The following is a 26,035-nucleotide window of genomic DNA, read 5'->3' as shown; positions in this document are numbered from 1 at the left end:
ATGTTCACTGGCTTTTGTGACAGAATCACAGAATCACACAGTGCAGAAGAGGCCCTTCGGTCCATCGAGTCTGCACCTACACGTGAGAAACACCTGACCTGACCTACCTACCGAATCCCATTTACCAGCACTTGGCCCAGAGCCTTGAATGTTATGACGTGCCAAGTGCTCATCCAGGCACTTTTTAAAGGATGTGAGGCAACCCGCCTCCACCACCCTCCCAGGCAGCGCATTCCAGACCGTCACCACCCTCTGGGTAAAAAAGTTTTTCCTCACATTCCCCCCTCAACCTCCTGCCCCTCACCTTGAATTTAGGTCCCTCGTGACTGACCCTTCAACCAAGGGGAACAGCTGCTCCCTATCCACGCCCCTCAAACACAAGAAGAACTTTTATTTATACACCTTTTCCACGGTAAAACGCCCCCCAAGGTGCTTTACCTGAGATATTCGGACAAATGATTAAAAGTTTGGTCGAAGGAGCAGGTTTTAGGGAATCACCTTCAAGGAGGAGGCAGAGGTTTAGGGAGAGAATTCCAAAGCTGAAGAGTCTGGGCAGCTGAGGACACAGCTGCCAACGGGGGGAGCGATTACAAACGGGACTGAGAGAGAGGCAGAATTAGAAGAGCGCGGAGGTCTTGTAGGGTGGCAGGGCTGGATGTGGTTCCAGAGATAGGGGCAGGAGGAAATTGAAAACAATAAGAATGAGAATTTTAGAGCTGAGGCCTTGCAAGGAGTCAGTATAGGTCGGCGAGTTTGGATGATTCAATCCTTTTGGATTCTTAAAATCAACAGACTTTCGTTCCATTCACACTCATTTGGGTGGGATTTGAACTTGTAAGCCCTCAGATAAAGTTTAGGGAATTTTTACCTTGGCTGAAGGGTGCCATTGTTTAATATTTAAGAATTTCGTAGCTCATTTCTGCAGTTCTGAAAGATATTGGGTGCCAACTCCTTCCTGCTGCCAACAAACAGCTTTGTTATTGTTTGTACTTTTCAATGCCAATGTAAAGCGCATTCTCATTTTTTAAATGCTTTCAATATATTGGGTCAACACAGAGATACAACACAATCACTTAACAAAACATAGCGCATTCAGCACATATTTTAGATTAGGATTCTTGCTCTTTCGTCTCCGCCTCTTCTCAAATGTAGGTTCAATCTTGCTCTCTGCAATTCAGCGCTGTCGGCCGGCTGTGTGCACTTTGCACACACTTCTGCCCAGATTCCCGTGGGTTTTGAACTGAGGGGGTAAAGTTTCACAGAGTGGGCGTGCAGGTGCTGGGCCCGCAAGGAGCAAGATTGATTGTGTGTAATTTATTCATCTACAAGTCCATATGGGGAGGGGGAACGTATTTCAAACAGTTATTTTTTTTTTTTGCACGCGACTCAGTAAAGGTACTGGAGTTCCCAGCCATCCTGAATAAATCGAGCTCTGAAAGGGTTAAACTTCAGTTCTTGGTTGACAGATGAGAATGGCTTTGATCAAATTGCTAACTGCATTTGTCAGATTGATCCATCCTGTCAGACATGTTGCAGAACACCAACATTGCTTTCCTTGTTAATAATTCTTTATCCCCTCCCGATGTTTCTAGGAGCCATTGACGCTTTTGAAGTTTCTCCTCAGTCATGAGTGGCAGAATGTGGCAACCCGTGTTTCTCACCTTGGCTCTTGTACTGAGAGGTAGTGGCTGTTTCCCACTTTGTCTTTGTTCGCGAGATATTCTAATCTCCCTGTTCTAACAACTGTCTCTGTTAATACTGCAGCAGTCAGACTGAGCGAGGTTAAGAAGCAAGGCAGCAGCTTTCGTCTGGATACCGTTCAAACCAAGACTACCCTGAAAGCTGAGGATGCAATTGTCAGGATTAACCAGCGTATGTTCCTGAATTAGCATCTCTGTTTATTTTACTATCAGTGGGGGTAAACTATTCTCCAGCCACTGCCTGGCAGCTGCTGTAGGACTAAATATGAATCCTTCCCTACATCTGGAAATTGACTTTCTTGACTGGATGAAATCTCGAGGTTCCCACCCCCGTCCCCCACAACAATGGAATTGTTCTTCAGAAAGTTACCTGTTCCCCTTGCATACTTTTTATTCAATTTAAAATCAACCCCTTGCTACAAGTGTTTAATTGTGTTGCTGTGTTGCAAATTGCTTTGTGCTGGTTTATTGTCTTCTGCATACTGGCTGCTCAATACATCATCCTGACTGGGCTACCGGATAAAACTGCCACCTTTTGCTCTCCTGGCACAGGTATCTTTCGATATGAAAAGCCCTGGAGGAGTTTCCTCATCGAAGGGGACATCATCAAACCTGTAAGTTCCCTTTCATGTTTACCTTGTCTTTTTCTAGATGTATGTGTGATGCTCCATTGCCCCTTTTAGCTTAGGAAGTGGGGGTTGTTGATGGTGATATATTTCTTTCTTCTCCCTGTGGGTAAGTTGCTCAAGTTTAGGTGAGCAGTCCCTCAACTTTCAGTCCCACTTCAGCCCCACTCTGCTAATCCTTGAGCAACCAGTTAGGATTTAGGGGGTTGGACGGCTCGGGGGGGAGGATTGGGTAAGATCTTTTCACGGCTTCTCATAAATCTGCTCCTGGACCTACTAAAACAGGAGCCAGACTGGTGGGGTCTTATTGTTGGGGGAGTGGTTGGAGGGGTGCAGAGTGTGGGGGAGCTGTGGGGGCTACCTCTAGCTGCCTGGCCTTTACTCTGCAGTCATGTACATGTCAGAGTGGCACTGAAAAGGGAGCGTAAAATATTCACTCATACTCTTGTGCCTTCCATGACTATTGGGCTCTGTAGGATACTGTGTCCAGCAGACAATAGTCATTAACATGTTGAATTGGTTGATTTATTTTTGGTAGAATTTTATGCTTAATTTTGTATCTGTTAGGTTGATTTGTCCACCCCATATTGTTGGTGGCACTTGTGATGATTCTTTCGTGACCCTAAGGCAATTGGATACTGGGATATTTTTCCAAGCAAGGAGATAGATATTTTAATTTAAAAACAAACCTCTGTTTCATTTTCAATGCATGCTGTGTATTGGGTGCAACTTGCTGTCTCATTTTTCCCCTCCAATCAGCTGTGGAAGAATGCTGTAGTGTCTGAAACCAAGACATGGCAGAAATCGCCAGATGGGATGGTGAGAATTCCATATGAAATATCGCAGCAGTACGGTAAGCGCTGAGTGAGAACTCGGAATTAGAAATAGTTAACCTTCATGTTCAATGACACATAACAACTGGTGGGGGTTGTGACTCTGATTCCACTCAGGCGTGGCAGTCTGAATTGCTCTTATGGGAGGTTAGACACTGATGATCCATCTTGCAGCTGGTCTTCCATGTCCCCTGGCCACACAACCTCTATGGATACTCTGAGATGGACTAGGACAAAACAAAATAATTTCCCACCAACGCCCCCCCACCCGCCCCGACGTCCAGCACCTTACCTCAGTGGCCGAATGATGATGGGAGTGTCATGTGGGACCACTAGTGACTGTTACCTTATTAAGTTCTGCTATTGCTGATTAAATACCAGCTCTCTATTTTTGTCACTCTCTTTCCAAGGTGCTGACCTATGCAGTTCCTCAGGTGTGTGTTCCCCTCCAGTAGCTTAATCAAGTGGTCATTCATTCATAAGACCACAGACAGAGCCAGATGGGAGATGGGTCTTTCAGCCTCTGCTGGAGCTAGTTTTGCATCTGCTTCATTTGCTCTGAATCCTGTTCTTTCGAGGGACAATATTTGGAGGATGGAGAAAAGTATTTAGCCTATTTATATCCTGAGCCTGAAGAGTTGCTGCTAAGAATATGCAATTGTTGGAGGGACCACAGCTGAGCATGACGTCTGTTCTCTTGCAACATCCAAACTTTCCAACAAAGGGTCATGTACAATTGGAAGTAAACATTTTTCTTGATTTTATTCCCCTCCTAACCCTGGAACTCAGACCTATTGCAACATCCTGCCGACAGCCCTGGTTTGGATTGGCTAACTAAACACAGAGTAGACATGGTACCTGTGATTGCTCTGATTCATGTGGCTTAACAGTATCAACTTAAACTTTTTGGAGGAAACCTCAACAAGGAATTTTTGTGGGCTACATGGACTGTCACGGTTAAGCCTCAAAATCTGTCTCCACACGCTTGCTCTTTCCAATGTGGGACAACGGTTTGGAATGGGAAACCTGACTGAGATGAGTTGACTGAGCACAGGTCTGTGAGAAGACTTCTGATTTGTGAATGAAACATAGCAAAAATGATGACCTGCAAAGAACCTTCTCCACCCTCCAGCCGATCTTTGTGCATCACAATATATACACCGCTACCCCGACGATGAGCATGTATTTCAGTTCAGCAAGTATGAATGTGTTCTATAGACAGGACTTGTTGGTTTATGCAGTAACAGCCAGATTAATACAGGAGGGAGAGAGAACTTAGCGAACTATAGGCCAGTGACCCTGACATCTGTTGTTGACAAAGTGTGCAAATCCATTATTAAGGAAGTCTTAACAATGTACTTAGAAATGAGTGGTACTGTCAAAGTCAACATGGTTTTACAAAAGTGAAACCATGTTTGACAAATTCATTAGGATTTTTTTGAACTAGTAATGAGTAGGCTAAATGAAGGGGAACCAGATGATGTAGGAAACTTGAATTTTCAGAAGGCGTTAACTTTTGCTGTGGCACCTTATCTTAAGGACTCATGGAGTTGGGGGGGAATATATTGGCATACATAGAAAATTGGTTTATTGGATAGGAAACAGAGTAGGGATGAACAGGGCATTTTCTAGTTGGCGGGCTGTAACTAGTGGTGTGTCGCAAGGATCAGTGCTGGGGCCTCAGTTATTTCCAATATATCTGAATTACTTAGATGAAGAGACCAAGAGTAATGTCCCTAAGTTTGCTGATGATGCAAAGCTAGGTGGGAATGCAACCTGTGAGGAGGGCACAAAGATGCTGGAAAGAGATATGGACAGGTTAAGTGAGTGGGTAACAAAGTGGCAGATGGAGTATAATGTAAGGAAGTGAAATATTTTTCACTTTGTTTGGAAGAATAGGAAATCACAATATTTTTTAAAAGGTGTGAAAATTCTAAGTGTCGATGTTCAGAGGGTTATGGGTGTACTCATACAAGGAACACCAAATTGGCATAGCAAGCAATTAGGAGGGCAAATAACATGTTGGCCTTTATTGCAAGTGGATTTGAGTACAAGAAGAAAGAAGTCATGCCGTAATTGTACAGGACTTGGTGAGACCGAACCTGTAATTCTGTGTGTAATTTTGGTCTCCATATTTAAGGAAGAATATGCTTGCATTGGAGCCAGTCCAACTAAAGTTCACTAGATTGGTCCCTGGGGTGGGAAGGTTTTCCTATGACCAGAGGTTGAGTAAATTGAGCCTATATTCACTAGAGTTCAGAACAATGAGAGATGATCTCATTGAAAGACACAAACTTGACAGGGTATAGACATTGGGAGGTTGTTTCTCCTGGTTGGAGAATCTAGAACATGGGGCATAATCCCAGGATGAGGTTGAACATTTTGGACTGAGGTCAGGGAAAACCTCTTCAGTCAAAGTGTTGTCAATCTTTGGAGCTGTCTGCCCCAGGTGGTTCTGGATGCCCCATCGTTTAATATATTTAAGGCTGAGATAGTCAGATTTTTTGTCTCTCAGGGAATCAAGGGAATGGGGAGGGGGCAGTCAAGTGCAGTTGAGGACTAACACCAGCTGCGATTGTATTGAATGGTGGAGCAGGTTCGATGGGCCCCATGGTCTCTTCCTACTCCTATTTCTTATGTTCTTAACATCCTGCATTTTTAAATGGGAAAAAGCATTAAAAACATAAGACAAGAAATACAGATGAGGTTAGTCAGCTTTTGCCAGGGAGAGGTGCATGTAGGAAATCTACCCAGAATATTAACTTGTCTTTTCAACTTTAAGAATTCTAGATGCTGATTGATATACAGTGTATTTCTATTTTCCCTTTTGAGTTCAGATTTTTAATTTATTTAATAAACTATATCTAATAGTTCTCTTCCTCCAGATGAGGAGACTTGGAGCTCTATCAGCCGAGGTTTCAAGGACTTTGAGAAATTCACGTGTGTACGGTTTGTACCTCACCGTGATGAGGGGGACTTCATTTCCATTCAGCCCATTCATGGGTATGTACAACTTGTGGGGGCAGAGGTGCGACGGTCTTGATCCGTGTTCTTTTTGTTTTGTGGTCGGCTGATTGTAGCTGTGTTGGGTGATGCTTCCAGTCCACTGTTAATATTCCCCAGGGACGCAAATGAGTGGCCAATGCTAGTGGTTCAAGGCAGCAGTTCAAGAAGGCAGCTCACCACCACCTTCTCAAGGGCAATTAAGGATGGGCAATAAATGCTGGTCTGGCCAGCAAAGCCTACACCCGTAAATGAATAATAAAAAAAACTAACATGGCATTTCCAGACTTTGTTTCAGTGTCTCCTTCTTCATGCCATCAGTGAGATGAGGAACGTAGCTGCTAGAGTAAAAGCCTGCAATCTTCCCTTGTGGTAACAATTACTCTAAAAGAAAGTCTTGGATTTGTATCATGCCTTTCATGACCTTTTTTTGTCCCAAAGCACTTTAAAAACAATGAAGTATTTGCGAAGTGTAAACAGAAAAAGTTAGAAATACTCAGCAAGTCAGGTAGCCTCTTTGGAGAGACCACCAGAGTTAATGGTCCTAATATTTACTCAGGTGGTATTTCCGAGCGTTGAAGGGGTGGGCAGAAGAAGCTCTGGTGTCCGAACGGGCTTGGCTAGCTGTCTGGTGGGGAGCACTGCAGAAGTGGCTGCAGCCCAGGTGCTGCTGCTTGGATAGAGATCGTGGGATGTTGGGCATAGTGTGGGTTGAAGGGAGGATCGGGGAGAGATTTGGGTCCAATCAGTGGAAAAGTTCAATTGTTGGTGTGCAAATCAGGCTTAGCTTGGGGAGCTGGAGGGTAAGCTCCTCCTGGTCTCCAGCAGAGCAAGAATAGCACTTGCCTTTTCCAAACAGCAGTCCTCACTTCTCTTTTGCTGCCGGATCTTCTGAGGTTCAGTAAACCCAGCCAGCCGGTGTTAAAGCTGGAAGAGAGAGAAAATCTGATGTACATATTCAAATGAGTGACCCACCTCCTGGGATTTAGTTGAAAGAAGTGAAATTAAATTGCTGTTTCATCTGGAAGAAGTGTTTTGAATTCCAGACAATGAGAAGGGAGTGTGCGAAAGGGCAGGTGTTGCATCTCCCCATCAAGGGCTCCAAACACTTACCAGGTTAAACAGCAAAGTATTTGTGCTTTTTCCAAATTAGAATACTGTATTCACCACAAGGACTGCAGCTGTTCAAGAAGATAGTTCACCCCACTACCTTTTCAAGGGAAATTAGGGATGGGAAGCAAATGCTGGCTTTGCCCATGATGTGATCTCCTCTACACTGAGAATACCAAATACAGATTGGGTGATTATTTTGCTGAACACCACTTGTTCAGTCTGTGTAACCTTGAACTCCCAATCACCTAACAAGTAAATTCTCCATCCAACTCTCGCTCTGACCTCCTTTCCTTGGCCTCCAATACTGTTTCAATGAAGTTGAATGGAGGAACAGCACCTCATCTTTCAAGTTCGGCACTTTGTAGCCTTCTGGACTCAAAATTAACAATTTCAGATTATAACCACTGCTCCCAATTTTTGGACAATGGTACGACTAATGATTCTGCACTTGCCATTTCCAACTCCTTGAGACTCATCTGTTTTGTTCCTTTTACTTGTCCCATTACCATCCCCTTTTGCCTTGCCCATCATTCCTTTTGTCTTTTATCATGCTCTCAATCTCAGACCTCTTTATTCTTTCTTCTCCTCCCTGACCCTTTTCCTGGCTTAAAATCTTTTGCGTCTGTATCACTTTCCACTTTGCTGACCTGAAATGCTGACTTCGTTTTTCTCTCTCCACCGTACTGAACTGCTGAGCATTTCCAACCTTTTCTGTTATATTTAAGATTTCCAACATCTGCCGTGTTTTGCCAAAGTACTTTTTGAAGTGGAGTCACTGTTCTAATTTCAGAAACATAGCAGCCAGTTTGCACACAGCAAGGCCTCATGAGATAAATTACCATATAATCTGTTTCTGATGCTGACTGAGGGACACAAGCAAAGCTCCCCTGCTTTCCTTCAGATGATACTGTGGGATTGTTTACATCCAGAAAGAGAGTCCTAACGATCCCACCAGCTTATATTTCACCTCATTTCTATATTTCCTTAGTTCTGATGAAGAGTCATACGGACTGGAAACGTTAAACAGATGCTGTCAGACCTGCTAAGTTTTTCCAGCTATTTTTGTTTTTGTTTCAGATTTCCAGCATCCGCAGTATTTTGCTTTTACCATCAGTTTAATATCTGATTTGAAAGGTGGCGCTCCAACAGCTCAGCATTCCTTCAGGACTGCAGTGTCAGCCTGGAAGATATGTTCAAGCTGCTGGAGTGGCACTTAAATATGTTCAGTGTGGTGTTCATCTTTCAGAGAGGATGTCTGAGTAACTGCTCCATTTGGTTTCCAGATCTTTCTCATTTGCTTATGCTACATTGCTGTAGTTTTTCAGCTTGGCCCTGGATGTTATGTCGTGTTTCAGTTTTGTGTCTGAATTTCATCGCCATTTATCTGTGTCCCTCAGGTGTTACTCATCCGTGGGCCGTGTTGGTGGGATGCAGCTCATCTCACTGAATCACCAGTGCCTGAAGAAGGGGAAGGGAGTTGTTGAACATGAGGTCATGCACTCACTAGGTTTCTGGCATGAGCATGCGAGGAGTGACCGAGACAAATACATCAAAATTGAGTGGAAGAATGTGTGGCCTGGTAAAGCATTTCCTTCCTTGCCCCCCCCTAATACAAGTCTGGGTAATCCCCTGCTTGCAGACTGAACTTTAAGCCAAGCTCAGGAAATTTCAGGGCCTTGGGACCCTGAAAAGTATTTACATTGCAGTAACAGACCATTCAGCCAAACAGGTCCATGCCACTGTTTATGCTCTTTGCGTGCCTTCTCCTGCCCTTCTTTGTCTAACCCCACCAACATATCCTTCTTTTCTATTTTCCCCTGTTTATCTAGTTTCCTCTTAAATGCATCTACAATATTTGTCTCACCTACAACACTCCCTGGATATAGACGTTTCTCCTGTATTCTTTGTTGGATTTATTTGTGACTATCTTATATTTATGTCCTCCGGTTCTGGTTTTACTTGCAAACAGAAATGTCTTATCTTATGTCTGCCCCATCAAACCCTTTCATGATCTTGAAGACCTCTTTCAGGTCAATCCCTCCAGTCTTCTCTAGGAGGCACATGTAAAAGCAAAGAGGTTCTGCGACAGTGAGTGTGAGATTTTCATACAGGCCTCTGTTTGGAAATGCAGCCACAGAAGGGGAAAAGCAGCAATGTGCCAGTCTAATGTTTAGCCAAGGTGTGTGAGACGGAGTTGGATTTGAAACCGAGAACTAACCTGCTATGAAATTGCTTACTCACTGTCAGTGGGTCTGCTACAAGGGAAGAATGATTGAAGTTCACACTAATAGAGTGGACCAAACTTGTTGACTGTTATGAAGGTGCCCCATGGCTTGTAATGGAGTTGTTTTATTAGTTTAGCAAGACATCGTGATGAGCAAAAATATCTTCAAGAAATGTAGTTTTGTTTTGTTCTCACATGTGCCAACAGTTACCTGGCTTCTGTTTCAGGTTATGAACATAACTTCTTGAAGCAAAATACCAACAATCTCAAGACCAAATATGATTATGGCTCCATCTTGCACTACAGCAGGTGAGTGTGGTGAGGATTTGGTATTGCAGCCACTTGTTTCTCTCTTTCTAGACGGAATGAACAGAAGCCTGATGGACATTCCTGGGGCTCACAGTATATTCACAGCTGCTGTGAAGCCCTGAATTGAGTCGCAGCCCAGCAACTCTTATCTGCATGTCATCTAGAACCTTCCACCCTCTAAACTTGAACTCATCCAAAACTTGTGTTGCCCGTATCCTACACTGCACCAAGTCCCAATCACCAGTCACCCGTGTCCGCTGACCAACATTAGTTCCCAGTCCAGCAATACCTTTATTTCTTAAAAACTCTTAATCGTTGTTTTCAAATTTCTCTTTGACCGTGTCCCCTCCCAACATCTGTAACCTTCTCCAGCCGTACAACCCTCCTGAGATACCTGCACTGCTCCAATTCTGGGCTCTTGTGCATCCCTGATTTTCATCGCGGCAGTACTTCTGGACATGTATTGAGCTGCCTGGGTTCTGAGCTCTTTAATTCTTTCCCTAAATCTCGACCTCCTTCCTCCTTTCTAAAGTAATCCTTAAAATCTACCGCTGTGACCAAGCCTTTGGTCGTCTGTCCTAATAGCTTCTCATGTGACTCGTTGTCAAAGTTTGTTTGGCAGTGCTCTTGTGAAGAGCCTTTTTATTATGTTAAAGGTGCTATGTAAACGCAAGTTTTCTTTTCACGACTCCTGCCTTAATGTGCGATAAAATTCTTTCCCAATTGTAGGACTGCATTTTCCAAGACTGGACAGCCAACCCTGAGACCACTGTTGGATACGGATACTGTGATTGGCCAGCGCATCCGCCTGAGTGAGCTGGACTTGATGAAGGTTAACCGGCTCTACAACTGCACCACATATCTCAAAGATAAGGCGAATGTGGCGAAACGTAAGGGTCTGAGGAACAAATCCTTTTAAGAAAATAAAAACAGAAATACCTGGAAAAACTCAGCAGGTCTGGCAGCATCGGCGGAGAAGAACAAAGTTGACGTTTCGAGTCTTTATGACCCTTCAACAGAACTAAGTAAAAATAGGAAAGGGGTTTTATGCTGCCAGACCTGCTGAGTTTTTCCAGGTATTTCTGTTTTTGTTTTGGATTTCCAGCATCTGCAGTTTTTTGTTTTTACCTTTTAAGAAAATACTTGACTCCTCTCACACCTGATGCAAATGGGTCTCGGTCCTATTCAACCTGTGTGAAAAGCACAAAAGAAATCATTCACAAGCATGTGCTGGTCTGTGTCCATGAGCGTAGTAGATTCAAACTCTAGTTCATTTTCTTGGATTCCCTCCGTGCTGCTCCCACTTAGTTTTATGGACCATCCAGTGTTTTATCTCACCTGGTGCTGGTGGTCTGCTTGCCCCTGACTTCTTTATGTGGGAGGAGGGAAGAAAATCAATTTTCTTTTTCAATAAATTGCCCATAGTTATTTAGCTTCTTAAAATTGAGCCATAAGTTGCTTTGAGAGTTCCTGAATTAGATTTAGAAGCCTTGTCATCCAGTGATTTAAATATTATTTGTGGACAACTGAACACAATCTTTATCAGAGACTCAAAGCTGCAACTTTGAGGTAATGATTGTTTTGCAACTTCCCGTAGAAAAGAAGCTTTCAATCAAGAGCTATCTCCATAACCTCTCAAGCTAGTTCATGATAGCAGCCACTTTTGTGATCAGGGATGGAAAGCTCATGATTCTTCGCAGTGCAGTTTGGAGATGTGCCTTAACCTAGCTGGGAAGGCTAGTGTCCATCTTGAATGAACAGTGAACCCTTTTTATCTGTATGATAAAGAATGGCATTGTTCAGGGAGAATGGTATGTAGATATATCTAAATGTTGGCACAGAATGCTGCTTGTATATCTTTCTGGATTGCTGATACTGAAGTCCTTCTGCATAAGGAAGGTCATGGATCCCATAACAACTATCCATACTCAAAAACAGCCAGTGGAAAACTTGCCTTGCTCTTGTGATTTATATGCCCTTTGAAGAGGAACTCTCCTAATTTGGTTTTCACTGTGTAATATCTGTGGCACATCAGGAGTTGTGGTTTAGCACATTCCTTTCTATTCCACTGCATGTCCTTCACACAACAGCCTTGCGTCATAGCTTTTTTTCCCCCTTCTTTATTCTATGTATCAGGAGATAATTATTTTCATTAACTCAGGACAGTTAACCTGTTTTTTGGGAGGGGGTTCCTCTGGCCCACTGACCTCTTCACAAGCAGCAGCCCTACACCTGGTGATGCTCTGATGGAACAAAAAGGTTGGAACAAATAGCCCTGGCCAGCTATTCCCTCTTTCCTGCAGCAACGGGCTGCCTTTCCCGCTAGTGCCTCAACTAAAAAAAGTCAATCTGATTGCAGAATGCACTCAGCATTCTTCCTCAACTTGAAGCCTCCCGGATTGTACCTCTTTGAGTGGAGGAGATTTGACAGAGGTGTTTCAAAATCATGAAGGGTTTTGATGGTGTAAATGGAGACAAACTGTTTCCCAGTAGTGAAAGGATGGACAGCCAGCAAACGCGGGTTTAATGTGATGGGCAAAAAAAACCAGAGGTAACATAAAGAAAGATATACTTTTTAATGCTGGGAGTTACGGTCTCAAATGCTTTGCCTGAAAAGGTGGAAGTAGGTCCAGTGATAACGTTCAAAAGTGAACTGGATAAATATTTGAATGGGGAAAAGGTTACGAGGCCATGGAGAATGAAGAGGGGGATGGCACTAATTGGATAGCTTCAGCAAAGAGCTGATGTAGGTACCGTGGGCTAAACAGCTTCCTTCTCTGTTATTCTATAATTCATTAAACCTGAAGAACTGAAATTTTAAAGTTGCAAATCCCTATTTAAATTGTTCCATTTCCTCCCCTCTCACCTCACCCAAAACACCTTATGACTTCAAATGCTGAATGAAGATGGTTCCTTGCATGAACTTGGAAGAACTAAAGACGCGAGGAGATTGAAATATCTATTGGATATCTATCCTGAAACAGCGAAAGTGAGGAGCTTGAACGGGAATGGGTCGACAGGAAACCAGACCACGACCACTGCCCGTGGATATCCTGAGTGCTTTCTACTAGGCACATGCTCACCCACTTCCTGGCCAACTAAGTCGGTGCCAGCAGTCATCCAGAATACCTCTGTCATAGCAGCGTTAAAGGAACCTGCACCTGAAGCTTCTGAGGATCAGGAGGAGTTGTCTGTTGTGGCACGTGTCCAGAAAGGAAAAGTTGAGACACTGTTTCCCACTCTAACTGAGCTGCCTTTTTCTCAGAGTCTGACCGCAAACCTGGTGACCACTCACTCCCTTCTGCACAGAATGTCTCCTGCACTGACCATGCGGACTCTGACTCAACGACCTATAGCTTGCTCCAAGGCATGCATCAGCCACTTGACCGAGGAACCAGCTTTCCACCAACAAAGCCAAAATTCATTTGGCCCGATTGAATTGTTGCCCAGAACTCCCCACGCCCTTAAAACTGATAACCGGACTCATGGGTCAGTTTCGTTTCTGGCTGACTCATTGACCACTGTTCGCCAAGGTTTTCGACCAATCAGCTGGACTGATTTACCAGACACACGCACACAAACAGTCAATGTTGTTCACCAATCTTTCCCATCAGTTAGTTTTCCTCCCATTCTGAGCAATACTATTTATCCAAAACAGCTCACCATGCCCTGTCAAAGTAGTAAATATAGATATCAAAGATTGCCCATTCTTCCCCCAGTCACCCAGACACACATAACTGGACACTTGAAAACAGTGATCCTAGCCAGTCAATTTAAGGTGCCAACTGTGCCTCCACAGTTGATAATCCCAGAAACTCACACCACCACAGCACCTCAAGCTCTTGCCACAGATATTGGGCAAAGTACCAGTGTGCAGATCAGAATGGCCACTCAGAGAAAAGTTCCGACAGTGACCTTGCACAAAAAAGGACTGTCTTCTCACCTGAAACCTAATAGTTTGGCTGAATGGAACAAGGCATTTACATCAAGTGACCCTCTGATGACAACCACGCCTCCTCATGCAGACATCCTACTGCAGTCCAGTTCCCCTGCGGACATACTGCTTGTGCCCACTCTCCCTGTGGAGTTGCTGCTGGCCTCTACTGCCCCTGCGAACGCCTTGCCGGGGTCCACACACCCTGCGGAGACCTTTCCAGCATCCACTCGCTCTGCGGACACTCTTTGGGCATCCACACACCCTGCAGGCACTCTGCCTGAGTCCACCCACCCTGGGAAGACGCTGTGGGAATCCACCCGCCCTGGGAAGACCATGTCAGAGTCCACTAACGCTGCAGACCCTCTCCCTCAGTCCACTCGCCCTGCGGTCACTCTGCAGGAGTCCACCCGCCCTACAGAATTGCTGCTGACCTCCACTCCCCTTGCGGCTGCCCTGTCGGAATCCAAAGACCCAGCGGGCACTGTGTCTGATTCCACCCGCCCTGGGGTCACCGTGCCGGGGTCCACGCCCCCTACGGTCACCCTGCCGGTGTCCACGCCCCCTGCGGTCACCCTGCCGGGGTCCACGCCCCCTACAGTCACCCTGCCGGTGTCCACACCCCCTGCGGTCACCCTGCCGGTGTCCACGCCCCCTGCGGTCACCCTGCCGGGGTCCGTGCCCCCTGCGGTCACCCTGCCGGGGTCCGCGCCCCCTGCGGTCACCCTGCCGGGGTCCACGCCCCCTGCGGTCACCCTGCCGGGGTCCACGCCCCCTGCGGTCACCCTTCCGGGGTCCACGCCCCCTGCGGTCACCCTTCCGGGGTCCACGCCCCCTGCGGTCACCCTGCCGGGGTCCACGCCCCCTGCGGTCACCCTGCCGGGGTCCACGCCCCCTGCGGTCACCCTGCCGGGGTCCACGCCCCCTGCGGTCACCCTGCCGGGGTCCACGCCCCCTGCGGTCACCCTGCCGGGGTCCACGCCCCCTGCGGTCACCCTGCCGGGGTCCACGCCCCCTGCGGTCACCCTGCCGGGGTCCACGCCCCCTGCGGTCACCCTGCCGGGGTCCACGCCCCCTGCGGTCACCCTGCCGGGGTCCACGCCCCCTGCGGTCACCCTGCCGGGGTCCACGCCCCCTGCGGTCACCCTGCCGGGGTCCACGCCCCCTGCGGTCACCCTGCCGGGGTCCACGCCCCCTGCGGTCACCCTGCCGGGGTCCACGCCCCCTGCGGTCACCCTGCCGGGGTCCACGCCCCCTGCGGTCACCCTGCCGGGGTCCACGCCCCCTGCGGTCACCCTGCCGGGGTCCACGCCCCCTGCGGTCACCCTGCCGGGGTCCACGCCCCCTGCGGTCACCCTGCCGGGGTCCACGCCCCCTGCGGTCACCCTGCCGGGGTCCACGCCCCCTGCGGTCACCCTGCCGGGGTCCACGCCCCCTGCGGTCACCCTGCCGGGGTCCACGCCCCCTGCGGTCACCCTGCCGGGGTCCACGCCCCCTGCGGTCACCCTGCCGGGGTCCACGCCCCCTGCGGTCACCCTGCCGGGGTCCACGCCCCCTGCGGTCACCCTGCCGGGGTCCACGCCCCCTGCGGTCACCCTTCCGGGGTCCACGCCCCCTGCGGTCACCCTGCCGGGGTCCACGCCCCCTGCGGTCACCCTGCCGGGGTCCACGCCCCCTGCGGTCACCCTGCCGGGGTCCACGCCCCCTGCGGTCACCCTGCCGGGGTCCACGCCCCCTGCGGTCACCCTGCCGGGGTCCACGCCCCCTGCGGTCACCCTGCCGGGGTCCACGCCCCCTGCGGTCACCCTGCCGGGGTCCACGCCCCCTGCGGTCACCCTGCCGGGGTCCACGCCCCCTGCGGTCACCCTGCCGGGGTCCACGCCCCCTGCGGTCACCCTGCCGGGGTCCACGCCCCCTGCGGTCACCCTGCCGGGGTCCACGCCCCCTGCGGTCACCCTGCCGGGGTCCACGCCCCCTGCGGTCACCCTGCCGGGGTCCACGCCCCCTGCGGTCACCCTGCCGGGGTCCACGCCCCCTGCGGTCACCCTGCCGGGGTCCACGCCCCCTGCGGTCACCCTGATGGTGTCCACGCCCCCTGCGGCCACCCTGCCGGGGTCCGCGCCCCCTGCGGCCACCCTGCAGGGGTCCGCGCCCCCCTCAGTCACCCTGTCAGGGCCTACCTCCCCTGCATTCATCAGTGCCATAGACACCCAGCCCATTGTTTCGTCATTTACTTTGACCAGATGGTACAGCCCTGTAGCAAGCAACCCCTTATATGCTTTGAATATGATATCTCCCAGTCCATCAGCATTGCTTGGCGGCCTTGCTGTGGAACTGCTCTGTGACTTCGAACATGGCCTGTGTGACTGGGAACAATCCACGACAGATGACTTTGACTGGATGCTTCATCGCCGCCAAATATTCTCAAGAAGAACTGGACCAAAACGGGACCATACAAAAGGCCAGTGCAAAGGCCAAGGAGGTGAGAAAGAATCAAATGTGTTTGAGGCATTTGGGGGATTGAAATGTGGGAAGGGGACAGCTCATATATTTAAAAATGGACAGGGGCAGAGGCAATGGATGGAAATAAGGACAAAAAGGTCCTGAAATAAGGTTCATTAAGGTCTGGAAAGACAGAAGACAACCTCATCTTCAGGTATAAAAACAGAAATACTGGAAAAACTCAGCAATTCTCGCATCTGTGGAGAGAGAAGCAGAGTTAACGTTTCAAGTCCGTCTGACCCCTCTTCAGAACTGAAGAGAGATAGGAACGCGTGGTGGGTTTGATGCTGTTGATAAAGAAGGGAGGGGCAGATGGAGCAAAAGGAAAGGTCTGAGATAGGTTAGAGGGAGGGGGAGATTAATTGACAATGATGTCAAGACAAATGTCTTTATTCTACTATTCAACCTACTCTGGACAAATCCTTTGTTTCTTTAGCTCTATCATTACCCTTACGTGAACTTGAAATGTTAACTCTGCTTCTCTCGCCACAGATGCTGGCAGACCTGCTGAGTATTTTCATCACTTTCTGTTTTTATTTCAGATCTCTGCCATCTGCAGTATTTTTGCCTTTATTCTGAACCCTTTTTTATTTAGTCATTCACAGGCTGTAGATGTTAGCAAAGCTGCCATTTATGTTTGGTAGCCTTCCCGTCATTTTTTTCAACCACATTGGCCCGGGTCTGGAGTCTCTTACAGGGCAGACCAGGTATGGATGACAGGTTTCCCCTTCCTTGAAGGGCACCATGAACCAGGTGGGTTTTTGCAACAATCTGGTAGTTTTGTGGTTACCAGTGCTGCTGGCAGCTTCTTATCCCAGCATCGGATCAACTGAATTCAGTTCACAAACTGCCCTGGTGGGATTTGAACTCGTGTCTCTAGATTAGTAGTCCAGGCCCCTGGATTACAAACCCAGTAACATAGCCACTCTGCTACCCTACCCCGTGTTTGAATGAGTGGTTGATGGTTAGGCGGTGGATGCACACAGCATTGTATCAGGGCCACTGGGAAAAATGCAATGTGGATTCACTGGTTTGATGCCAGGAATTAAAGGATGAAGTTATGATGAAAGATGTGGGATGTGTTCACTGGGAGAAAGTTAAAGGGAATCTTATAAAAGGATTGAAAATTCTTAAGTGTTTGAAAGTAAACGTTTAGAATGATGACTAAGAACTTTAAAAGGGTGGGGGAACGTGAAGAGTCAGAAAGACATTTTTGGTACAGAGATAGTGAGATTTATGATGATGTTTGCTGGTTGGTTTGATTGACCTTTTTTTTTTAAATGCAGGCCGCTACCTGTATCTAGAAGCTTCGTATCCTCGGCAGAGTGGGGAGCAGGCAGCACTCATCAGCCCTCCGTTGAGAGGGCAGAAGTGCCTGATATTCTGGTACAATATGTTTGGGAAACACATGGGTGAGTTGCGAGGGACCCAGACAGCAGACTCCCTTCGTCACTTGTGATAATTCGCAGACTTGATCTTGTTGCCATTTAAAAAAAAAAAGGTGACGTGGAGAAAACTGCCATTTGTAACTCTGAACTTTGGTGATGGGCGGTGAAAGAGGGAGGAGGGAGGTTGAGAAGCGGTCTGTGTCTGCTGTGTGATGGGCACTTCTGGAGATGGACTGTGTGATATTATGACAAGTGGGGAGCAGGAACTCCAGACTTAGATTAACATTTTTCCCTCAATGTGTATCAGGATGGGACTGAACAGGAGGAAAGATCACAGACAGATAGATAAGCATGTTACTCACTGACGGGAAAGCGGCAGTATAATCTTAGATTTGCTTTTGGTTCTCCCTATCCACTGCAAATGACACTATCTTAATGGAAGCCTTTTCATCAAGACACCACAGGGAGATTATTTCTGCATAAAAATCGGCCGCATGGAAGACCTGCTAACGGAGAGTCTAAATTTGTTTTCTTGCAGGTTCCTTAAATGTATTCCTAAAATACGAGAACTCTCCTCACTGGCACAAGCTGTGGTCCGTCTCTGGAAATCAAGGCCGCAAGTGGCTAAATGCTGAGATTGATATTCTCACTAATGGGGAGACGTATCGAGTAAGTCAAATTATGGTTTGTGTTACGTTGAAAGGAAGGATCAGCGTGCAGGCTGCTAAAGAAAGAAACCCTGTCAAAAGTCTACTGTTAATGTGCATTTAAGCAGCCTGCTGTGCTGTTTTTATTGCGATCTCTGAGGAGTGCCCTGGTGATGTGAATGCAATGAAGGCTTGATCCAGGGTTTTAAGTGTATCCCGGGGCACCCATTTGCACACTGAGTGCTGATGTGACTGCTGCTTGTGGATTTAGACTCCAGCAGTTGAGGTTGGAATTTTAGGTCTCGCCAAGGCGAACTGCTCTGTCTGGGATTGACAAACCATTTACCTCAGTGAAGGGGGTACAGCAAATCCTCACTCAGTTCGTGTGGCCTTTGTTCTATGTTTATCAGCATTACAGGTTTATTTTCCCTCCCTATTGTTTGATTATCTCTGATACATTCCTGGCTGCTCAAACCAAATGGAAGGTTGAGCTTCTCTGATCAGGCAGCTCCGGTCTCTGGTTCTGAAACATCCCTGTCCCCTCTGTAAACAGTGTTACTATGATGTAACCTGCACCCGATACGGTCGACCCAAACTCGGCATGGGCCAAATACAATTAAAAGCTGCAGACGATGCGAGGCTCCAAACAAATCCCTCACTCACATTTTCTGGGTGCTGCCCATTTGTTAAGAATGCGCAAATTAAGGGTCATAACAAGATCCTAGACCAACTGCACCAATATGTTGCCAAATGTAGCTGGGCATCGTACCTAGAGCTAAGGCTCATAGCCAAAGATGGCTCCCTATGGAAACCCGACAATATACTCGGGTAGATGCTGAGAGGTTGTTTCCCCTTATGGGAGAGTCTAGGACCAGAGGGCATAATCTCAGAGTAAAGGGTCACCTGTTTAAGACAGAGATGAGGAGGAATTTCTTCTCTGAGGGTGGTCAATCTGTGGAATTCTTTACCGCAGAGGGCTGTAGAGGCTGGGTCGTTAAATATATTCAAGGCTGAGATAGACAGATTTATAATCAGTAAGGGATTCAAGGGCTATAAGGAAAAATCAGGAAAGTGGAGTGGAGGATTATCATATCAGCCATGGTCTCTCCACTCCTCTCCAGATTGCTGACAAGTGTCTTGGGTGGGCTAAGGCAGTTTTTATGCTTGTCTGGTAAGTTTGAGATAGTTTTCTGCTTTTAATTGAACAAATGGGTGGATATGTGCTGTGCACTGGCTACCATAGAAAGACTTGGGGCTGATCAGACTGATTGCTGTTGGCGCAGCAACATCACAACTGGCCATCAACATATCAACTATATGACAAGTGAAGATGAGACATTTATGTCCCTGAGTGCAAATTAAGTATTGTGGATGACTGCTGTTTTAAACTCCCTGGAGTTAGACACAGGATGTGGAGAATGTGCCTGTCTGCAATAAATTAGGGAATAAAAGTCCAGATGATTTATTATTGATGATTAAATTATTTTTTATTATTCATTCACGGGATGTGGGCTTCGCTGACTGGGCCAGCATTATTGCCCATCCCGAGTTGCCCTTGAGAAGGTGATGGTGAGCCGCCTTTTTGATCTGCTGCAGTCCATGTGGTGTAGGTACACCCACAGTGCTGTTAGGGAGGGAGTTCCAGGATTTTGACCCAGCGACAGTGAAGGAACGGTAGTATATTTCCAAGTCAGGATGGTGAGTGGCTTGGAGAGGAAGTTCCAGGTGGTGGTGTTCCCACCTATCTGCTGCCCTTGTCCTTATAGATGGCAGTGGTCTGGGGTTTAGAAGGTGCTGTCGAAGGAGCCTTGGTGAATTCCTGCAGTGCATCTTGTAGATGGTGCACATTGCTGCTACTGTGCATTGGTGGTGAAGAGAGTGAATGTTTATGGATGTGGTGCCAATCAAGCGGGCTGCTTTGTCCTGGACGGTGTCAAGCTTCTTGAGTATTGTTGGAGCTGCGCTCATCCAGGCAAATGGAGAGTATTCCATCACACTTCTGGCTTGTGCTTTGTGGACAGGCTTTGGGGAGTCAGGAGGTGAGTTACTCGTCACAGGATTCCTAGCCTCTGACCTGCTCTTGTAGGCATAGTATTTACATAGCTAGTCCAGTTCAGTTTCTGGTCAATGGTAACCCCCAGGATATTGATAGTGGGGGAATTCAGTGATGGTAATGCCGTTGAACATCAAGAGGCGATGGTTAGATTCTCTCTTGTTGGAGATGGTCATTGCCTGGCACTTGTGTGGTGTGAATGTTGCCACTTGTCAGCCCAAGCCTGGATATTGTCCAGGTCTTGCTGCATTTGCACATGGTCTGCTTCAGTATCTGAGGAGTTACGAATGCCATTACAAGTTGGTCTGTGGTCAATTCTTCGCTTTGCACTGACTTCCCACTGTGGAGCTATTGACATTAATGAGAAACAGGCTGCTAAACGATCACCAGCCTCTCTATTAGCCGTAGCTAATTGTAGTACTTTGCTTTCATTCTGTGACCTGGTCACTGAATAGCATCCATTATTTTGGAAAATGTTAACTGTTTATAGTTAAAGTGGAATCCAAGGCACTGATTGGTGAGTACCAAATGTTGAAACATATGAAAGGATGGGGCAGGGTAATTTGAAGCAGATTGGAGATATCCATGAGCTCTCAACTACTGGAAACAAGCTGTGAATTGAAAGGTAGGAAAAGATTAGCCAGTCCATGAAACTTGCCGCATACCATGATGCCTGAAGCGCAATGGCTAAACATTTTCCTTCACCCACTCACCCCGCCCCCCTCCCCCGCCACCTCAGCCATGTAAGCAACTGGGGAAAGTACAAGATTAAGTTAAACATTGCTGAAAAAAAGAGACATGCTGCTGAAGCTATTCGTCTTGCACTCATCAGGACAGATTTGCAAGAATACCAATTGTAAAGGGAACAACAATTTATACTGTATGAGAAGAGAGTGCTGTTTGGTTGACAAGTCGACTTTGATTGATTAAGACCGTAAGACATACGAGCCAATCGAGTCTGCTCCACCATTCAATGAGATCATGGCTGATCTGATAATCCTCAACTCCACTTTCCTACCTTTTTCCCATAACCCTTGACACCCTTACTGATTAAAAATCTGTCTTATCTCAGCCTTGAATATACTTAACAACGCAGTCTCTACAGCCCTCTGCAGTAGAGAATTTTACAGATTGACTACCCTCTGGGAGAAGAAATTCCTCCTCATCTCTGGTTTAAATGGGTGCCCCCTTACTCTGAGATTATGCCATCTGGTCCTAGACTCTCTCACAAGGGGAAACAACCTCTCAGCATCTACCCTGTCAAGCCCCTAAGAATCTTATATGTTTCAATAAAGTCGCCTCTCATTCTTCTAAATTCCAATGAGTACAGGCCCAACCTACTCAACCTCTCCTCATAAGAAAATCCCTCCATACCTGGGATCAACCTAGTGAACCTTCTCTGGACTGCCTCCAATGCCAGTATATCTTTCCTTAGATAAGGGGACCAAAGTTGTTCATAGTATTCTAGGTGTGGTCTTACTCGCGCCTTGTATAGTTTTAGCAAGACTTCCCTATTTTTATACTCCATTCCCTTTGAAATAAAGGCCAACATTCCATTTTCCTGTTGAAGCTTTTTGGGATTCATGCACAAGGACTTCCAAATCCCTCTGTGTTGCAGCCTTCTGCAGTTTTTCACCATTTATAATATTTAGCTCCTCTATTCTTCCTGCCAAAGTGCATAACCTCTCATTTTCCCACATTGTTCCATCTGCCAAATTTTTGCCCACTCACTTAACCTGTCTATATCCCTTTGTTAGACTCCTTTTGTCATCCTCACCATTTGCCTTCCCACTTTTTTTTGTGTCATCCGCAAACTTGGCGAGAGTACATGGAGAATGCACCAGGAAACATTTAACTGTCAAGCTTTTGTTTAAATTCAAATCGGGCAGGTTGACTCTGATTGGTCAAGGCATGACCATGGGGAATGGGTGTCCCCAAGCTTTTGTTTGGTTGAAAAAGGCGCAATGCATGGGCATGCTTTTTCTTTCTGCAAAGGACAGGGCCCTGTATGTCAATATATGTAGCTTCTAGCACATGTAAGTGAGCCACACTGCGAACCCGACTGATAATCTGAAATTAGTTTTCACTGTAATTCTTAGCACAGTCAGGATTGTTTAGCAAGTGATGACGAATCTCGGAATCACATCTAATGTTGGACACTATGGTTTAAGTTTTGCAAGCACAGGCTGGTTGGGTACGGTCTGTACCTTGCCTGTTGTTGTTTGCTATGATCCGGTAGTCATTGGGACATAAGGCCTACATACCTGGCATCACACTGGCACTGAAATTCATAGGCTACATTACTCATCTGTGTGATAGGCAGAATGTCTTTTTGGCGTGTCGGCAGTATCCTGTGTGTAGAGAATACCACTCGCTTTGCTACTGTACAGTAGCACATGAAACGGCTAGCTTCACCTGTTGCTCAAATTTTTGTGGTACCTCCTTACCCTTCAGGGTAATCTGAGGTAGACTGGGCACTTTTCAGGACTGAAAGTGGTAGCCTTTGGCCCATTCATGAGTTTGCACGATATACAGCAAGCAGTGACCTGATCAGGGTAGCCATTATCCCACACAACAGCTTTGATGGGCCCTGTTTCAGCATCAAGCTTGCGCGGTGAGCAAATGGCTCAGGCCCTATTAATGAGGTTGCTGATAAGGCTAATCTTATAGTGCGTGCAGCTGTAGGAATCCCAACGCGTGTATTGACCAGTGAAAGTAGGCTTGCGGGAGATAGTTGTGGAGAACCCATTGTCATATTTCTCAACTAGCACATCAAGAAAAAGGGGCTCATTTGACTGCTCCATTTCAAAGATGAACCTGAGTGCAGGATGGAGTCCATTAAGGTGTGTAAAGAAATTCTTACATGCAGCTGCGGATTCAAATATGACAAACGTGTCGTCTACATATTGGAATTATGCGAGAGGTAGGAGGTTAGGTGGCATTCCATCGAAGATGTGTTTCTCTTGGAAGCTGACAAAGAGGTTTGTGAGGACTTGGGCCTAAAGGGGATCCTATGGCAACACCATCTATTCAGGCATACATGGTGTTGTTCAAAATGAACTCAACTGCCCGAGTTGCTGAGTTCATAAGTCCAATAAGTACAGATTCAGACAATGACAGCGCATCCAGATTGCCATGTTAGACTGCTGCTGTGCAAATGTCTATGGCTTCCTGAAGTGGAACATTGGTGAATAGGTTAGCAATGTCAAACTAGCATATGGACACAGCCTTGCTATCAATACACAAGTCCTTTATGCTTTTCACAATGGTGAAGGAATCCTTCACCATGTATGTGAAAAATTTGCTCAGACCTGGTTGTAGCAACTCGCCCAACCATTTGGCCAATTCATGTTGTGCAGAACCGGCCATAGATAATATAGGGTGTAAAGGGACTTCACTTTTGTGTGTCTTGGGCAGCCCATACATAGGATTCATCCTCACATCTTATCATCTTATCATAAACCACCCAGCAGCTCGTTAGTCTTACACAAGTTCAAGAAGTGTTTTTGTAACTTGTTTTTGAGCAGGTCTGTCCAGTCATGCTTAGTAGTAGGCCAGATGGATTAGGATTTGGACCTGTCATTAAGAACGGGGGTGTCTTTGGTTGATATAGTCACTCTTGTTAAGGATGACAACTCCAGTCCCTTTGCCGGGTTTACAGATATGTATGCTTGGGTTGGCCTTGGGGCCTCACAACGCTAACAGATATTGATGTTGCATGGGGAAATCAGCTTGGTAGTTAAGTGTTCCCTGGTGCATTCTCCATCGCAACACCTCTACCAATCACAGTCCACTTGCCAATCAGTCAGCACTCTCTTCTCATGCAGTATGAATTGTTCCATTTACAATGGGTATTTTTGCTAATCCGTCCTGATGAGTGCAAGATGAAAAGCTTCGACAGCATGTCTTTTTACAGCACTGCTAAAGTTCTGTACTACAAAATTGGAACATAATGCAAGGAAACTGCTTGAGACAGAGAGTCATGAGGCCGTTGAGTTCAATTCCAGAGTTAGTTGAGGCAGAAACTATGTCGATGTTAAAGTGGATAAATGCTTCAAGCAAAAAGGATGAAAGGATATGGGAACAGGGCAGGTAAATTAATTGGAATGTTTGTTTACATGGATGATAAATTGGTTAGGCCGAATGGCCTGATTCCCTCCCATAATGTCCGTGTTTGTCTGTTTATTCTTCATCCAGGCTAAGCAGCTGCTTGAACAAACCTTTAACATCTGTTGCCGGGCGTTAAATGTTTTACTGTAGCTCAGTTTCTCTTCCCAGATCTGACTTGTCTTTGCCTCTTCAGGTGATTATTGAAGGCGTTCTGGGACTGAACTATCAGAGTGATGCTGCAATTGATGACATGCAGATCTACAGAAGTAGCTGTGCCTCAGGCTGGAAACACCGTAACCCATCCTGCAACCGGGGCCTGAAGAAGAGGAACAAATCTCACTTGGGTTAGAGGGTTGTGATGGCAAATTTCTTTGATAAAGTCCTGCTGAGGGCGTGCTGACTGCCCAATGTCAGAGCAGTGTTCATGGATTGGCAATTGCACACACCAACGAGGGCAAGAGATGTGTTGTATTCAGAAGAGGAGCCCATCTATTTGGACTGGCTCATGTGAAGTAATATTTTATTGCAATGCGCCGCCTTCTGAGAGATTGGAGCACTCGTTGACACCTGGCCCACTTCCCAAAGCCAGCCTCCAGCCTATGATACTATGTATTCAGGGTCAGATGCAATAAACACATGGAATATGTTTTACCTTCTTTGTAAAGATTACTGTTTTTTCCCAACCTGTTCATGGGAGGGGGGATTCAAACACCTTCAACAACACTGCCCATGTATTTTGACAGCAAACCAAACCTAGAATTTATATAGCACCTTTACCAATCTCAGGCATCCCAAAGTGCTTCACATCCATAATACCTTTGAAATATTGTCAATATTGTAATGTAGGAAAAGTGGCCATTAATGTACGCACAGCAAGATCCCACAAACAGCAATGTGATAATGATCAGATAATGTATGTTTTTTAGTGATGTTGATGGATAAATATTTGCTGTTCTTCAAAATAGTGCCATGGAATCTTTTCTGCCCACTTGAGATAGCAGATGGGGCCCTTGGTTTGACATCTCATCCACAAGATGGCAGATCCGAGCAATGTTTCCTCTGTAAGCTGTGTTGGCACACAGCAACCCGAAGTTTCCGGACATAAGAACATAGGAAATAGGAGCAAGAGAAGAGCCTAGGGCCTGTCGAGCTTGCTCTACCATTCGGTATGATAATGACTGACCTTTGGCTTCAACTCCACCCACTCCCCATATCCCTTCATTCACTGAGAGATCAAAAATCTGTCTATCTCAGCCTTAAATATACTCAATGAGGTGCATCCACAATCCTTTGAGTGAAGACATTTCTCCTCATCTCAGTCCTAAATGATTGGCCCCTTATCCTGAGACTGTGCCCCCTTGTTCTAGATATACCCCAGCTAGGGGGAAACAACCTCTGTGTCTACCCTGTCAAGCCCCTTCAGAGTTTTGTATGTTACACTGAAATCACCTCTCGTTCTTCTAAACTCCAGACAGCATCGACACAGTTTACTCAGCTTTTCATCATAGCACAACCCTGTCACCCCAAGGACCTGGTATGTGAACCTTTGCTGTACGGCCTCCAATGCAATTGTATCCTTCTTTAAATATGGAG

General features: G+C 46.6%; 2 protein-coding genes across 2 annotated transcripts; both read left to right on the top strand.

The window, feature by feature from the left end:
• On the top strand, positions 1-14,105 carry LOC144694744 (uncharacterized; the record flags this gene model as incomplete). The annotated part of the gene is made up of 9 exons (XM_078565318.1): positions 1-82; positions 1,765-1,872; positions 2,253-2,314; positions 3,086-3,179; positions 6,045-6,162; positions 8,673-8,854; positions 9,727-9,808; positions 10,538-10,698; positions 12,715-14,105. Coding segments are annotated over exons 1-9 (2,280 nt in total), but the record flags the coding sequence as incomplete, so codon positions are not given.
• Positions 14,106-15,947: 1,842 nt separating this feature from the next.
• On the top strand, positions 15,948-25,093 carry LOC144694637 (MAM domain-containing glycosylphosphatidylinositol anchor protein 2-like). The gene is made up of 4 exons (XM_078565229.1): positions 15,948-16,224; positions 17,531-17,656; positions 18,171-18,301; positions 24,636-25,093. Exons 1-4 carry the CDS (start codon positions 16,029-16,031, stop codon positions 24,789-24,791), a joined length of 609 nt encoding a protein of 202 aa, XP_078421355.1. The 5' UTR covers positions 15,948-16,028; the 3' UTR covers positions 24,792-25,093.
• Positions 25,094-26,035: the final 942 nt, after the last annotated feature.

This window comes from Cetorhinus maximus, chromosome 20 (genome assembly GCF_964194155.1).
Source record: "Cetorhinus maximus chromosome 20, sCetMax3.hap1.1, whole genome shotgun sequence".
Classification (NCBI taxonomy): domain Eukaryota; kingdom Metazoa; phylum Chordata; class Chondrichthyes; order Lamniformes; family Cetorhinidae; genus Cetorhinus; species Cetorhinus maximus.
Note: the sequence above shows the minus strand (reverse complement) of the source record. Positions and strands in the feature narration are given on the sequence as shown.